The sequence below is a fragment of the Palaemon carinicauda genome, chromosome 15 (assembly GCF_036898095.1).
Source record: "Palaemon carinicauda isolate YSFRI2023 chromosome 15, ASM3689809v2, whole genome shotgun sequence".
Lineage (NCBI taxonomy): Eukaryota > Metazoa > Arthropoda > Malacostraca > Decapoda > Palaemonidae > Palaemon > Palaemon carinicauda.
The window spans coordinates 54698104-54715209 of NC_090739.1; the positions used below are offsets into that span (position 1 = coordinate 54698104).

Here is a 17106-nt window from a genome sequence, read left to right on the forward strand (position 1 = left end):
GCAGGCTTTTTCCATATTCCTTTTTATGTGCTGGTTCCCTTACTTTTCAAAGAAGCCAAAAATGTACACAGGTTCAAGTGCGTCTGGTCAAGGACAGCAAACTTGCTCGTTGTCAGAGACGAAAATACCGATCTCTACAGGGACGAATATTTTCACTATGGAATAAATATGAACAACATGACCTTACCACTGACCAATTATTAAAAGCATGTTCCAGGCTAAGCGGACATAGTGCTTGGTTTGTAATATGATAGTTTTTTTTTTTTTACTTACTGTAGACGCATACTTTTGTATACATAAATATTTTATAATTAGTGGGTGGGTGGTAGGCCGGAGTGACCAAGGTGGTAGGCCGGAGTGACTAGGGTGGTAGGCCGGAGTGACTAGGGTGGTAGGCCAAAGTGACTAGGGTTGGGGGCCGCAGTGACTGAGGGCCGGTGTAACTAGGGGCCGCAGTGCCTGTAAACCTTCTATATTCTGTTATTTTCTTTTTCTAATGTCCATAAAGTCTAGTCTCTAGCTTTCTTTAAACACATAAAGCATGGATTATAAATCAAAATGACATATTATTATTTGCTTTTTAATTTCTTTTTCTTGGGGGTGGGGGGTGGGGGGTGGGGGCGGGGAGGCGTTGTATTGTTTTGTTTACCAAATACCTACATCTAACAATTTCTTAAGAGATCAGTGTTCTTGTGCTCAACAAATAGCTGCCTACTGTAGAATGTAAACAAATCTTGACAGCTGCTTCGCTGCCGCTCCACATTCCAAATTCAGAAATGTTTACCGAACTCACTTGGTTGTAGTTTACAAGTTTAAAGTTGCTAAGTTTATTGTGTATCTCAAGTGATGTGTTATGGTAGTTTGTTAAGATGAACATTAAACATCTAAAGAACATTCTACCACCCCAGGTATTTAAATAATTTATTTCAATCAAGTTAATATTTACTGTATAATATGGAGTTAGGTTATGTATACCGTTGCTATGTATTGACGTAGTTGCTGCTAAGACTAATATCGACTCAAAAACTTAGGCCAAGCAGAGTTGAGACGATAGGATTTATGATAATAGTAATTCTATACAATAGCTCCTCCTCTAATAATTTTGATTATATGTTTTTATGATGAATTACTTAGTGCTTTATCTAAAGCTGACCTTTTTTTGAGGAGGAACAGTATTGTTACCCTATTTGTTACGCTATTTGTTAACCTTTCCAATCTTTTGTGGGACCCTCAGTGGGAAACCAGGTTTTTCAGGCGGGCAATGAATTAAAGAATCCGTGTTAACATGCGGATAATGGCACGTAGAATTAGCAATAATTAAGGCCACCAGCTAACCTAAACAAACTACCTAACCTAACCTATAGTGGGGAGTCATTCCCCCCTCTAGGACCCCCTTATACAGCCATATTAAATATAAGACATCCCTAAACCCTTTGTGTACTTACTTAGGTTGGAGGGTAAAGGTGAGCTGCACATTTCCGACTCAATACCCAATGCACAATAACCTCACGAATGAATGTGCACAAATCATTTTTAGTTTTGTGAGAAATTTTTAATTAATTTTCAATAAATTTATAAAGATTTAACCCATTATAATTATATACAATTAACAAATTAGGTTCTATATCTAAATGAGACTTTTCAAACTTAGAACCACAGGTGGGGTAAATAGTGTTACTTTCACTTTTAATAACACCATAATCTTGGCAGTACTTTATTATTCTTTTGATGTTACCACAATAATGCAAAACAAAATCTTTATAATTTAAATAACAATTGTTCTGGAACCGAAATACAAACCACGCTATTTAAATAGGGTATTACTTTCGGCGTAGCTGAAATGACGAGCCATTAGAATTTTAACGAGGGTTTACCACCCCCTCGCTAGTTAGCGAGGGGGTAGGGGAGGGGTAGCTAGCTACCCCTCCCCCCTCACACCGGTGAACTAGTTCACTTTACTTTTGGCTCGGGTGATAAGCAGACGTGTCTGCTCCCACCCTCGCTTCTGACAGCCATTAATGCTTTTTGTCTTTTACTTACTTTTTCTTATACTTAATATATATATATAAACATTCTTTGTGTTTATGTATATATTTGTGTATAGATTTATAGAAAGTTTCCTTTTCAGTGTTTGTGCTCTGTGTGTAGTGTACGACAACGTCACCGGCGTAGTACTAGGCCACCACGGTTTCACATCATGGGGCACGACCTCTCCCTTGGTCCTTCGGTCGTTCCTTCGGCTCCCGATAATTCGGCCGCCGTGGGGAATCGTCATCGCTGGAATTTCTTCATTCATCTGTTTTCTTCGCTGTTCCTCCTTTCCTACGGGGAACTTGGATTCTCAGCGAAGGGAATGTGGTAGTTTAGATTGACTACGGTCTCTCTCTCTACTCGATGTCGTTCACCCTTTACTACTACTACTACGTACTATTATGGAAGCTTTCCCGTGCGGGTTGGGTTACTATTCCGTTTATTTGTCTCAATTATTTTTAATGAAATCTAATTGATTTTTTTAACTTGTCAGCATTCTGTGAAGAACACTTCCCTTCGGGAGTCAGTGGTTCTTACTATTTGTGAACATTCTTAGATGAATTATTTTGTTATAATTCTGTTTGTTCCGTAACTGAAATACAAACCACGCTATTTACATTGGGTTTACCTTTTAGCACAGCTGAAATGGCGAGCCATTAGAATTTAACGAGGGTGTATTACCCCCGCACTAGTTAGCGGGGGGTAGGGGAGTGGTAGCTAGCTACCCCTCCCCCCCCCTCACACACAGATGAATGCTCACTTTCACTTTTGGCTCGGACTGTGACAGACGTCTCTGTCTTGGTCCTCTCTTGGCAGCCATTGTTTGTTTTGTCTTTACTTAATCGCTTACTTTTCTTTTACTCAATATATATGTAAACATGTTTTCATGTTTGTATATATATTTGAGTATAGACATCAGTAAGTTTCCTTTTCAGATTTGTGTGTGTAGTGTACGATATCTACATGGTGTCCTCGGCAGTTTGGCCACCACGGCGTAATTTTATGGGTGGCGATCGAGTTTGACTTCGGTCTCTCTCTCTCTCTCTCTTGAGGTCGTTCACCCTTTTACTACGTGTTACTACGCCCTTGTAGCTTCCTTTCCATGTGGGGGGGTTGCTACGCCGTACGTTTGTCTCAATTAGTTTATGAATCTAATTGTAGTTGTTTTTTTTTTTCAGCTTGTAGAACGATTCCTTTCGGGGTTTTCGTTCTTTCTTTAGTATTCATTCATTTTTAAATTACATAGTTTCATAATTATAATTGTTATAATTCTGTTTTGGTTACAGCTCTCCTTCCGTGAGTGTAAGTGGTTGTGAGGGCACGTGCCTGTTGTGTAATTCTTGTTTCCTTTCCCTCGGGATTCCTCTTCAGAGCCTTCCCGGGGGAATGAATGTGTACTAATGATTTTTGTTTTATTTTTTTACAGTTACCGATCTAGTTCGTTTCTGTAATATGGCAACGGTGTGAGCTGTCTTGTTGAGGCCTGGGGATTCGGATGTTGCTGCCTCCCCCCTTGTATTTTCGTCAGGGGCGTGTCTCCTTCTACTGGAAGTACTCCCGTGACGACGGACAGCTCTCCAGTTCATTTTAGAACTCTCAGGAGGCTTGCCTCCTTGGGCGGGTAACTTTCCTTCCGAGGGAAGTTTTTCCTGTCCAGGCTTGAGTCTTTCCCCTTTTGGGGGGTTCTTCTCTTGCCTTTTTTTTTTCATGCGACTATGCTCTTGGTGCTGACCGGTCACACCTGCAGTTTCGCTCAAGGGGCTGGGCAACTGCAGGAGCCCCTCTTCGGAGGATTGCTCCTTTTAGGTCACTGGCTGACCAGTCTCTTCTACGAAGTGTTTCTCTTTCGTTCGCGAGAGAGTACACTCATAGAGACTCCTCTTCGGAGGATTCTTCTGCTGCTGTTGCTGTTGGCCTCCCTCGCCGTAAGGCCCACCGTCCGCCTCGTCGTAAGGGCCTCTCATCTCCCTATAAGGGTGCTAAGAGGTGCCTTTTTGAATCTCCGTTTGCAGCCTACAACTCCTTTTTCTTGATCTTCCGCCTTGGTGCAGATGGACAGCAGTCTGATCTCGTCTTCCGACGGGCAACGGTCTTCCCGACGGACAACGGTCTTCCAACGGACATCAGTCTCCCGGCGGACAGGCTACGGTCTTCCGATGGACATCTGTCTCCCGACGGACAACGTTCCCTTCGGGGCAAAGGGTTGCCTCCCACGGGGGTTCTTCCCTTGCGTGTCAGGGTTCCCCTGCGCGCCCTTCTGCTGTGTTCTCTCCTGCTCCTGCTCAGTGTTAGCGCACAGGCGCTCTCCTGCTCATCAGCGCTTCCTGATCGCTAGCGCTCTCCTTTTGCCAGCGCTCTCCTGTTCGTCAGCGCTCTCATGATGATCATCCCTGCTGTTCCTGTTGGTTCCTGTTACGCGCCCACGTTCGCCCTCGCGATCTAGAACTTCGGTTCAGGTCTGGGTCAAGGACTCTTCTTCTATGCACAGGCTTCCACGCGTTGCCTTCTGCTCGTCAGCGATCATCAGCTCGCCAGCGATCATCAGCTCGCCAGCGATCATCAGCTCGCCAGCGATCATCAGCTCGCCAGCGTTCACCTGCTCGCCAGCGTGCACAGGCGATTTTAGTATTGCCTATTCAACAGCGTTCTACACGTCAGCGATCACCTGTCTCTCGGCGATCTCCGGATCGCCCGCGTGTGTTGCAGCCGGCACGCCAACGTTCTCCAACACTTCTGAAGGAACATGGTTTGCCAGCTACTAGCTCGCCATCGCCCACCTGCGGATGCTGCTCGCCATCGCGCGATCGCCCACCTGCGGATGCTGCTCGCCATCGCGCGATCGCCCACCTGCGCATGCTGCTCGCCATCGCGCGATCGCCCACCTGCGGATGCTGCTCGCCATCGCGCGATCGCCCACCTGCGCATGCTGCTCGCCATCGCGCGATCGCCCACCTGCGCATGCTGCTCGCCATCGCGCGATCGCCCACCTGCGCATGCTGCTCGTCGCCAACGCGTTTGCCACAACGCGCCATTGCCAACCTGCGCGTTAGCGCTTACCAGCTCACCACCGATCGCCTGTTGATCCATATCGCCATCCATATCGCCAGCGGTCTTTCTCGCCCACGCGGCAGCGCGTTTCCTCGGCATCGCGCTAATGCTTGCGTTCGGCGCCTCGGACTCGCGCTCATTCACCTGCCCACCCTCGCGCTCATTCACCTGCCCACCCTCGCGACCGCTCGCCTGCGCGCCCGCGCGACCGCTTGCCTGCGCGCCCGCGCGACCGCTTGCCTGCGCGCCCGCGCGATCATTCGCCTGCGCGCCCACACGCCCACGTGCCTGCACGTCTACGCTCATGCGCGTCCGCACACATGCTCTCCAATGTTCGCCCGCGCGCGAACCAACGGTATTCCATCGCGCGGACGGACGATGTTCCGTCGCGCGAACCGACGGTGTTCCGTCGCTCGAACCGACGGTGTTCCGTCGCTCGAACCGATGGTGTTTCGTCGCGCGAACCGATGGTGTTTCGTCGCGCGAACCGACGGTGTTCCGTCGCGCGAACCGACGGTGTTCCTTCGCTCGAACCGACGGTGTTCCGTCGCTCGAACCTACAGTGTTTCTTCGCACGAACGTCGGCTTAATTCTTGCAGTATCCATTGCTCGTCTATGGGTTATCGCTCGCCGACCACCAGCTCTCGCCCTTCCTACCTCGCTCGCCCTCCTTCTGCGCTCCTTCGCTCACCTTCGTTTGCGTTCCTGCGTGACCGCTCATGGGTGCTTCCACGTTCACCCACGCGCAAATCTTTGAATTACCATCGCGCGAGCTCCAGGGCGATTGCGACCACGATTCCCATTGGGGTTTTCGCAGCATGGCCAGTCTGGCGAGTTCTTCTGGAGCGTATATCCAGAACACGGCCTCACCCCGTAAACGCAGAGCATGGCACTTGCAAGAATAGGAAGAAACTTCAGGGAGGTCTGAGCAACACTCCTCTTTCCAGTACCTGGGTTAGCCCTTCCCCGTCATTCCCTGGAAGGATTTTTGGCAGGGGGGGCTTTCCGTTCGAGATTTCTCCATCGGCCAAGGGGTGACTGCTTACCCCTTCCTCTGGGGGCTTACCAGGTCCTTTCCCTCCTCGGTTACGGCCCGAGGTTTGGTTCAAGGAAGCTACAGGAAGATCATGGGTACTTTTCTCCTCTCGAGCTCAGGCACCTTGGCCTTTCGTCGTTAAGTATCTAACTTGCGGACAAGCTCGATGTTGTACCATCTGGACGCGCTGCCTGAGGGCTTCCTTCGGGTGTCTCATCTGTGGAGGTCGACGACCTCAGACACCCTTCCATCCTTGAGAAGAGTTTGTTTGTGCCCAAGGACAGAGACTTAGACAGCGGCTGTGCGGAGGAAATCGACTTCCGTTTTCACTCCTCCAAGGTGCTTTCTTCCAGACTCTGCAGGGCTCCAGCGCCCTTTTCTTTCAACCACGTCGGCCTAAGTTATCGGCTACGACAACTGGGACAAGGTGTCCAATTGCAGTTTCCTCCTGTCAGGAACAGATGGCACGGGAGGCTCCCCCGGGGGGGCATAGTCCTAAAAGGAGCGGCAGAGTTCACGAACTCTAGGATTGCAGGTTTCTCGCTGGGAGGATGCTTAAGGTTACTCATCCGGATGACAGCTTCCCGATGCCCATTCCCGCACAATCTCTGTGATCAGCCAAGGATATCGCGCCTGCCGTCTCTGTCAGCGAATTCAGTGTCTCTGAACCTCTATGCTATAGCGTCGGCAAGAGTTGCCCGGTTGGGCAGTATGATCCATACCTTAGGCGAAGGTCCTCCATAAGATCATCAACGGCTTCACCCCCGGCCTCTTCAGTCGATCCTTTCTTGTAAGGAAGGATCTGAGAGGGGAGTTCCGTAGTCGACCTCTCAGCCCTGATCAAGATTGTCGAACAAACTTCGGCCAGCGTAGAACAGCAGAATCGATCAGACTGGTAACGAGGCGACAGGACTCCTTAAACCCTGGATCGGAAGGACGGGTACTTTCAGTTTCCATTCCATCCATCTTCCAGGGAGCTCGTCGAATTCAGCCTAGACTGCAAGTATTCCTGCCTATGATGCAGTGTGGCTATCCCGCCGTGGCATAGCAGGTTTTTTTCCCCAGAGAACTCTCCCTGCTTTCCTCATGGCCGCTCAGGTGCAGGCTTCCGCCTCCTCTGCTTTTTGGAGGGCTGGTCAACTTCGGTAGGCTCGGGTTCGACCTTCTTCAGCGCCGGGCCAAGCTTCCGGATGTTTACCATGAGTGTGGGTTCATGGTATTTTGCTTGGAGCCTTCTCTTCTTCTGCCTCAACATCTGGAGTATCTGGCCATGATATTGAGTCAACGGCCTTACCACGTTGGAAACCCCGCTTCTCGTCAGTCCAGCGAGGTTAAGCAACGTCGGCTCTGGTCGGTACTTGGATGGGTGACCACCTGGGGACGCCAGATTCTGTTGCCACATCCTCCGAGCCTTCCTTTCAGTTGACTGTGGCAAGACTGAGGAGAGTCGCAGTACCTGTTCTCAGTCAAGCAGAGCTTTCAGCCCTACCGTGGAACGTTTCCTAGTTCTCCTTTCCTCATTGACCCGTCTATAGTCCGAACGGTCGCCTCAGGATAAGTTCCATGTGGGGCGGTCCAAGTTCCGGTGGTTTCAGGCAACGTTTAACCGGACTTCCTGGCCCCTATGGGACCAGCGGAACTATTTGACCTGCAATGGGTGTTGACCTATGGAACCTCTTGATGGTAGTGGATATTCTCGTCCTTTCCCCACATTCTTGATGCTGTTCTCGGACTCGTCAAAGGAAAGGGGGGGAGGGGCATGTTCCGGTCCAGGCCTATGGTCAAAACCGGAAGGATACCTCTCCATCATTCAGGCAGGCTTAGGGGCCGTAGTCTGGCCCCTCTACAGATCCTACAGTTCCTGCCGAGTCGCCCCGTGCGCGTCGACTTCATGATTCTGGCGTGTTCTAACCAGCAGGGGACGCATTTTCACACCTTCACATCTTGCAGTAGAGATACCGGGATGATTGAGATTAACTCAATACCACCATCGGCTCTCATTCCAGGCAGAGGAATGTTCTCTCTGACAATCCGAGCAGAGCCTCGTAGAGAGAGTGTACCTGGGGGTCTTTGACCTTGAGTAACCAGCAAGTCCTGGTCTGGGGGACCTGATCGCGACAGCTTGGAACCTCAAGCTTCCGCTGTTCTTTCCCCCAGTCTCAGACCCCGAGACTCTGGCAAGATGCATTCCGGTGATGGTGGGACAACTTCGACGCCTGCGTCCTCCCTCCTTTTTATCTGTGGACAATGGGTCTCAACAAGACCAGGTTGTCTGTCAACCTTTCAATGGGAGAGCTCCACTGGGACTATGCGCAGAACGGTTTCTGGACCCTCTGCTTCCCCTGACGGAACTCCCGGGAGAGCTTCTCCCACGGCGCAGACTACTCAAACGACCACACTGCGACATCTCTCCCGTACCGGGGCGTCGCTTCGGCTTCATGCCTGGACACACTACGCCTCCTCCTCAAGAAGAGACAACCCGCTACAGTCGCGGTACGAAGGTCGCGTCATCTGCGATAGTCATCCGCAGGGGTCTTCCAGGCAAAGTGAAGAGTCTAAGGTGGTTGGTGCCGTGGGAGATATACCTCTTCTCCAGCAATAACTGTCTTATTGCCTTTCGGCGGGAGGAAACTCCTTTCCGCTCTCGGCAATGAAGCCTGTCGCTCAGCCTTTCCCTGACCTTCAGGCTTAAAGGAATAACTTTTTCCTGCCCGCTGGATCTTTCCTCGCTCATGCGAAGCTACGATCGTCCCTGCCCTAGTCGGAGGAAGACCTCCAACTTGGAGCATGGCTCGGATTGTATTCCGCCTTGGGTCTCCTGCTCATTCTGGCCACGGCCAGTGTGTAAGCAATCTTCTTGGTCTCGTACGACTCCGCCCTTTCTAAGGAAGAGGGGAAGGCAACATTCAGGTTCGCTCCTGAGTTGTTGGCTAGACTCAGAATCTGGGGGTCCCGGCCCTTCGGTCCAATTCCTTCAAGATTTCGAGTCTCCATTCTGTATCTGATGTCCCAAGACCTTCTCTTTCTTGCCAGTAAAGGAATCGAGAGGTTAGCTTTGGGAACAGCGGCAGTTTGTCCTCAGTTGCAGCCGATTTGGGAGCACAAGGAGGACACGGGGGAGTCACCAGTATACCTCTTCAGCCCGGACTCAAGGACATTCATCTCGACCTGTCTCCAGACCCTCCCCCGTCACGTCGCCCTACAGCACGATGTTGGATACATCGCAACGTCCCTCGCCTTCGAGTAATACTACTCTGTGACGCAGGTGCTACAAGCTGGAGTCTGGAAGCGTCTAATGACCTTCGCAGCCCGCTTCCTGCAGGGCGTGACCCACAGGAGTCTTGATACGTTTTCTATCGCTCTGTGGTGGCTACACAACAGCTGGTCCAACCTCAGGCTCCTTTTTGGACAGGTAGCAGAAGGTTGAGGGCATTGTTATCAGGTTTTAGTCTGCATGAACGAAAGAAGTATGTATGGCCCTTATTTCTTTCTTCATCATCCCCTCTACAGGGAAGCAGCATCCTGGTCTCTGCATAGCTGACCTCGAACCTCTGCAGGTAAACCATGCTTCCTTGTGTTCCGAGTATTGAGTCAATACTGTCGCGTCCCCCATACCCTGACGAGGTGGTATTGGGAACGTCCTAACCCAGAGTTCCTTCTGGAACTCCAGGTCAACTGCCTAGGACGGGTCACACTTCTTCCTTCACAAACAAGCTTATGTAGGCCACACGGTTCCTTGCGGAGCAAGGAACTTGGGAGGTGCAGGGACTCCTTTTCTCGAGTGCGACTCACTCGGATTCTGAGTCCCCGGGTAAAGCCAAAGCCAGTATGGCTGGGGACTTTCCACCCTACCTAATGGGTAAGTCACCCAATGTAAATAGCGTGGTTTGTATTTCGGTTACGGAACAAATGACAAATTCGAAGATAATTTGTATTTTTCCTAACCATACAAACCTTAGCTATTTACACATATTTGCCCGCCATCCCTGTCCCCCAAGACAAGTCCTACCTCTAAGTGAAAGTGAGCATTCATCTGTGTGTGAGGGGGGGAGGGGTAGCTAGCTACCACTCCCCTACCCCCCGCTAACTAGCGCGGGGGTAATACACCCTCGTTAAATTCTAATGGCTCGCCATTTCAGCTGCGCTAAAAGGTAAACCCAATGTAAATAGCTAAGGTTTGTATGGTTAGGAAAAGTACAAATTATCTTCGAATTTGTCATTTTTGTTACAGTTCTCCGCCCTCCCCCTTCTCCCGTGAATGTCAGTGGGGGAGGATGGCGCATACTTAATTTGTAATTCTTATGTTTTTTATTCCCTCGGGGTTTCTCTTCGGAGTTCCTCCCTGGGGAATTTCTGTTAACTAATTATTTATTTTATTTTCCCAGTTAACGATGCAGTTTTTCTTCATTGCCTAAAGTGTGCCAACGAAGCAGAGCTGTCCTGTTTGTGCCTGGGGAGTCTGCTGTTGCTGCTGTCTCTCTAGGACATCGTCATGGGCGTGATCCCTTCTCTTATAAGTCCTCCTGTGACAACTGTCAGCTCTTTAGTTCATCTTAGAACGCTAAGGAGGTTCGCCTCCAGGGGTAGGTAACTTCCCTTCCGGGGGAGGTTCCCTTCCCAGGTGTGAGATTTTTCCCCTGCAGAGGGGGAACTTCTCATACCTTAATAATTCCTGGATGGGTTTTCCTGGTCCCCAGGCGGTTATGCTCTTGATGCTGAGCGACCGCACTTGTAACCATGCTCAAGGAGCTGAGCGATTGCAAGGCCGGGTGCATGGAACTTCAGGTGGCTATGCTCTTGTGGCTGAGCGGTCGCACCTGCAGCTATGCTCAAGGGGCTGAGCGGTCGCACCTGCAGCTATGCTCAAGGGGCTGAGCAGCTGCAGCATCAGTCTTGTGACCTCTCTCGTTCGCGAGGGAGGCCACTCATAAGGACTCCTCTTCGGACGATTGCTCCTTATAGGTCAGCTTGCTGATCCAACGGCCCTAAGGGGCGCCATCACCAGTGTCTTCAAGTCTCTTCTACGAAGTGTTCACCTCTCTCGTTCGCGAGAGAAGCCACTCATAGAGACTCCTCTTCGGAGGATTGTTCCCGTTTAGACCAGCTTGCTGTTCGCGACCTCTCCGCAGTATTGTTCGTCTCCGTTCCTGGCTGCTGACGCTGTGGGCGCCCGCGCACCCCGTTATCCAATGGGCACTGGTCCCTTCGGGGCAAAGGGGCTTTCTCACTCTGTGAGTAAGTCCCTTAAGCGCCAGGTATCCCCTGCGCGCCAACGTTTTTCCTGCTCGCTCGCGCGCAATTGCACACAAGCACTCGCCTACTGTTCCTGCTGTTCCTGAGACTTCCATCCAGAGAAATCCTGTTCCAGGGACTATTCCTGAGTTAGCGCACAGGCGCTCACCAGTACTTCAGCCTGCGAGTGTCTCCTAGTCTCTTCTACGAAGGGCACCTCTCCCGTTCGCGGGAGAGGTCTCTCATAGAGACTGTTCCTCGGAGTATCAAGCAGAACTTCCAGTGTTGATGTCCCAGTTCCTGATCGTCCTGTCAGCTGTCCCTTCATACTACCGCGCGCGTACGTGCTCGCCGACGATCTTCTTACACCAACGATCTTTGTACGTGCGCAAGCGCCGGCGATCTTCTTTCGCGCGCAAACGCTGACGATCTTCTTAAACGCGCAAGCGCCGACGATCTTCTTACGCGCGTTAGCTCCGACGATCTTCGAGCGCCATCGATCTTCTTACGCGCGCAAGCGCCGACGATCTTTGGCGCGCCAGCTTTGACGATCTTCCTAAGCACGTAAGCTCCAACGATCGTCTGCGCGCAGGCTCCGATGGTTCCCCGCGCCGACGATCTCTAAGTGCCGTCGATCTTTAAACGCCGTTGATCTTCTTTCGCGCTCAAGCGCCTACGATCTCCAAGCGGCAACAATCTCGTACGCGCTCGCGCCAACATTCTGGTCCGCACGGGCTCTTCATTCTGTTCCTGCACGTCAATCTGATTTCTGCACACCCTATGAAGTCTCGCTTGCGCGCGCAAGTGTTTTCAACGGTCTCTCGCGCGCGACCCCTAGGTATTTCCCATCTCGCGAACGCCAGCACGCCCCCTCTACCGAGGTGAGACCTTCTCCCACCGCACCAATGGGAGAAACCCCACCTCGAGCAGGAGAATCGTCCCGTGTTGGGGCGGAGAAGAGCCCTCAGACTTCGTTGTTGGAGTCCTGTATCTCTCCTAGGAGGGAACCGAAGTCCCCCCAAGTAGAGCCTTTGGGGACGGGAGACTTTGCTGCCAGTTCTCCAGGGGGAGAGCAGCAAGAGTCAGAGCATGCCTTCCGGCAGGTCTTATCTCTGATGAGGCATCTCAACGGGTTCAAGGACCCTGAGGTTCCTCCTCATGAGGGCAAGGTCGCAGTCCTGGACCAAGTCTTTGGCACTCAGAAACCCGCTAAGGCCAGTGCGGCTTTGCCCTGGTCCCAAGGGGCAAAGAGTGCTAGGGATAAGGTTGAGGGCCAGCTCTCCGAGCTCGCCTCCTCCAGCCGTTCCACTGATGGCAACAAGCTCCTCCCACCTCCACCAGAGGAGGTATTTTGAGATCATGGAGGAGTCTGGCTTAGCTCTTCCGTTACACCACTCTGTGGAAGAACTTGCCAAGGAAGTACCACTTGAGAGACTCTCTAGCCGGCAAGTGACTTTCTCGGCGACAGAGATCCTAAGCCAGGAAAAGGTCGTGAAGTGTGCCATGCAGACTACTTCGTGACTGGACGTCTGGTTGGGGTCTCTTGGCATCCTGTTGCGATCCGAGGATCTGTCCAAAGAAAGCACCAGGAAGGCACTGGAGACCTTCCTCCTTTCGGGCACCCGCGCCATTGAGTTACTGGCCCACCAAACCTCGAACTTGTGGGCCAATTCGATCTTGAAACGACGTGATGCGTTGGCAGAAAGGTTCCTTTCGAAGGTCCCGGCCTTCGAAGTCTGCAAGCTCAGACACTCTTCCCTTATGGGAAAGAGTCTGTTTGAGCCCAAAGATGTGGAACAGGCAGCTGAGAGGTGGAGGAAATCCAATCAGGATTCTCTCCTCCAAAGGGCTTTCACAACGAAGCCCTACAAACCTCCAGCACCTCAACAACCTCACCTGTCCAAGACGACGAAACCGGCAGTGGCAGCAAAGACGACGGTGTCCAAACAGCAGCCCTTTCCTGACAAAGACAAGAAGGGCAAAAAGTCCTCCAGGGGAGGCAAGTGGCCGAGGCCACTAACGCTTGGATTGGCAATCCCCCTGCATGTCCACCAGTGGGGCGATGCCTACAAAGTTGCGCATTCAGGTGGCAGCAACTCGGGGCCGACTCCTGGACGATTTCCGTAATCTGTCAGGGATACCGCGTCCCGTTCACAACATCTCTACCTCCCCTGACAGCGAATCCAGTGTCGTTAAGCTCCTATGCCATGGGATCGGCAAAGGGGCTAGCCCTACGGGCAGAAGTCGAGACCATGCTAAAGAAGGATGCTCTCCAAAAGGTCGTCGACGGTTTTCCAGGCTTCTTCAGTCGACTCTTTCTTGTAAAGAAGGCGTCTGGAGGCTGGAGACCAGTCATCAACCTCTCAGCTCTGAACAGGTTTGTCAAACAAACTCCGTTCACCATGGAGACAGCAGACATGGTCAGACTTGCAGTGAGACCTCAAGACTTCATGCGTACACTGGATCTGAAGGATGCGTACTTCCAGATCCCAATCCATCCGTCTTCTAGGAAGTACTTAAGATTCAGCCTAGACAACAAAATCTACCAGTTCAAGGTGCTGTGTTTCGGTCTCTCCACAGCACCTCAGGTATTCACCAGTGTTCAACCTGATCTCTTTGTGGGCACACAGGATCGGCATCCGTCTCCTCCTCTATCTGGACGACTGGCTGATCCTGGCAGACTCGGAGTTGGCTCTTCTTCGACACCGGGACAAGCTTTTGGGACTTTGCCAAGATCTAGGGATCATGGTAATTCTCGAGAAGTCTTCTCTGCTTCCATCTCAACGACTGGTATATCTAGGCATGGTCATAGACACCAAGCTCCACAAAGCCTTTCCATCAGACAACAGGATAGCAAGGCTGAGGAGGGTCGCAGATCCTTTACTCGGACGAGAAGAACTCCCAGCCTAATTGTGGTTACGTCTTCTCGGTCACCTTTCCTCCCTGGCCCGTCTAGTTCCAAATGGGCGCCTCAGGATGAGATCCCTGCAATGGCGGCCCAAGTCCCGGTGGAATCAAGGTCACGATTCTCCGGACGTTTTGGTCCCTATGGGTGCTGCGGAACGGACGGACCTTCAGTGGTGGGTGACAGACGGATACCTCCGAAAGGGAGTGGATCTTCTCGTCCTCCCCCTGGATTTAATGCTGTTTTCGGACGCCTCAAAAGAAGGGTGGGGGGGCTCACGTTCTGAACCACAGGACCTCAGGTCTATGGTCAGAATCAGAAAAGTGCCTCCACATAAAACGTGCTAGAGATGAAGGCCGTATATCTGGCACTTCAACAGTTCCAACAGTACCTGGCGGGTCACTCCGTGGTGGTGAGGAGCGACAACACCACGGTAGTGGCTTACATCAACAAGCAGGGAGGTACCTTTTCACAACAGCTATCCCATCTTGCAGTAAAGATACTGAGATGGACCGAAGTCCACTCGTTTCCACTATCGGCTCGCTTCATTCCAGGCAAAAGGAATGTGCTCGCCGACAGTCTGAGCAGGGCATCCCAGATAGTGAGTACCGAGTGGTCTTTGGATCCTCTAGTAGCCAACAAAGTCCTGACTTTGTGGGGTTCCCCGACGGTAGATCTGTTCGCGACAGCCTTGAATTTCAAGCTTCCGCTGTACTGCTCCTCAGTCCCGGACCCCAAGGCACTTTGGCAAGATGCCTTCCAACAACGGTGGGTCAACATCGACGTTTACGCCTTTTCCCCGTTCTGTCTGATGAGAAGGGTGCTCAACAAGACCAGAATATCGGTCGACCTGTCAACGACCCTAGTAGCTCCTATGGCATCATGCAGAGTGGTTCAAGGATCTTCTGCAGCTCTTGACTGAACTCCCGAGAGAACTCCCTCCTCGACACGAGCTACTCAAGCAACCACACTCAACATCTCCCACAAAGCCGTAGCATCGCTGCGGCTTCACGCCTGGAGACTATCCAACATCTCCTCACAGAGAGAGGCTTTTCGCAACAAGTTGCGGAAAGGATGTCTCGACACCTGCGAAAGTCATCCGCAGGAGTCTACCTGGCGAAGTGGAGAGTCTTCTGTGGTTGGTGTCGTGGAAGGGGTATCTCTCCACTCGATGCCACTATTCCAGCAATAGCGGAGTTTTCTCGTGTATTTGCGGGAAGAGATGCGCCTTTCAGTCTCGGCAGTGAAAGGCTATCGCTCAGCCTTAAGTCTTGCCTTCAGGCTAAAAGGAATGGACATTTCCTCCTCGCTGGAACTTTCCCTACTCATACGAAGTTATGAACTTACCTGCCATCAGTCGGAAGTGAGACCTCCTCCAGGGAGCGTGGTTAAAGTCCTCAGGTCTCTTAAGAGACCTCCGTTCGAATCATTACACCAGGCTTCTGATCGCCACCTGACTTGGAAGACGGTGCTCCTACTTGCTTTGGCCTCGGCCAAGCGAGTCAGCGAACTTCATGGTCTCTCGTATGACATCGCCCATTCAAGGGGATGGGTAGAGGTAACGTTCAGGTTCGTCCCTGAGTTTGTGGCTAAGACTCGAGTGCCGGACCCCGGTTCGACTCTTTCCAGATTTCGAATCTCCGTTCTGTAACAGATGACCCAGACCATCTCCTACTGTGCCCAGTAAGGAGTCTGAGGCTCTATCTTAAGAGAACAGCTGCAATTCGTCCTCGAGTGCAAGCATTGTTTGTGAGCACAGGAAGGACGATGAGGAGGGTCACTAAGAACACTATCTCAGCATGGATTCGTAAGGTCATCCACCATTCCCTGAATCCAGACCCTCCGTCACGTCACCCTAGAGCACATGATTTCAGAGGCATCGCTACGTCCCTTGCATTCAAGAGAAGCTACTCAGTGACGCAGGTTCTACAAGCAGGGGTTTGGAAGCGACAAACGACCTTCACAGCCCACTACCTGCAGGACGTGACCCACAGGAGGCTCGATATGTTCTCTATCGGCCCTGTGGTGGCTGCACAACAGCTGGTTTAAACCTCAGGCTCCTTAATGGACAAGCAGCAGAAGGTTGAGGGCATTGTTACCCAGTTTTAGTCTGCATGAATGAAAAGATATGCCTGGCCCTTATTCTTTTCTTCATCCTCCCCTCTCTTGGGGAAAGCAGCATCCTGGGTTCTCTGCGCAGCTGACCTCAAACCACTGCAGGTAAACCATGCTTCCTTGTGTTCCTAGTATTAAGATAATACTGTCGCGTCCCCCATACCCTTACGATGTGGTACTGGGAACGTCCTAACCTAGAATTCCATCTAATGGACTCCAGGTCAACTTCCTAGGACGAGTCACACTTCATTTCTTCACACACACGGTTACGTAGGCCGCGGTCCTTGCAGAGCAAGGTACTTGCGAGGTGCAGGGACTTCTTATCTCGAGTTCTACACACTCAGATACTGAGACCCCGGGGAAAAGCCAAAAGTCAGTAACGGCTGGGACTTACCACACTTCCTAAGGGTTAAGTCACCCTATTTAAATAGCGTGGTTTGTATTTCGGTTACGGAACAAATGACAAATTCGTAGATAATTTGTATTTTTCCTAACCGTACAAACCTTAGCTATTTAATCAAACTTGCCCGCCACCCCTGTCCCCCGGGAAGTACTACCTCTAAGCAAAGTGAACCACTTCACCGGTGTGTTATGGCATCAATGACTTTTGCTGTTACGTTGCCAGATAATACCTAATAATCAATCAATCATCGGTGTGTGAGGCGGGAGGGGTAGCTAGCTACCCCTCCCCTACCCCCTCGCTAACTAGCGGTGGGGGGGGTAGTAAACCCTCGTTAAA

General features: G+C 51.4%; 1 protein-coding gene and 1 pseudogene across 1 annotated transcript in view; both read left to right on the forward strand.

The window, feature by feature from the left end:
• Positions 1 to 696: 696 nt before the first annotated feature.
• Positions 697 to 17106, forward strand: part of Oseg2 (intraflagellar transport protein Oseg2) — a 245987-nt gene continuing 229577 nt past the window's right edge. The window contains exon 1 of the mRNA XM_068387595.1: positions 697 to 908. Within this exon, the coding sequence (XP_068243696.1) occupies positions 870 to 908 (39 nt within the window). The 5' untranslated portion in view covers positions 697 to 869. The remainder of the gene's footprint in view (positions 909 to 17106) is intronic.
• On the forward strand, positions 7396 to 7514 carry LOC137654863 (5S ribosomal RNA; annotated as a pseudogene).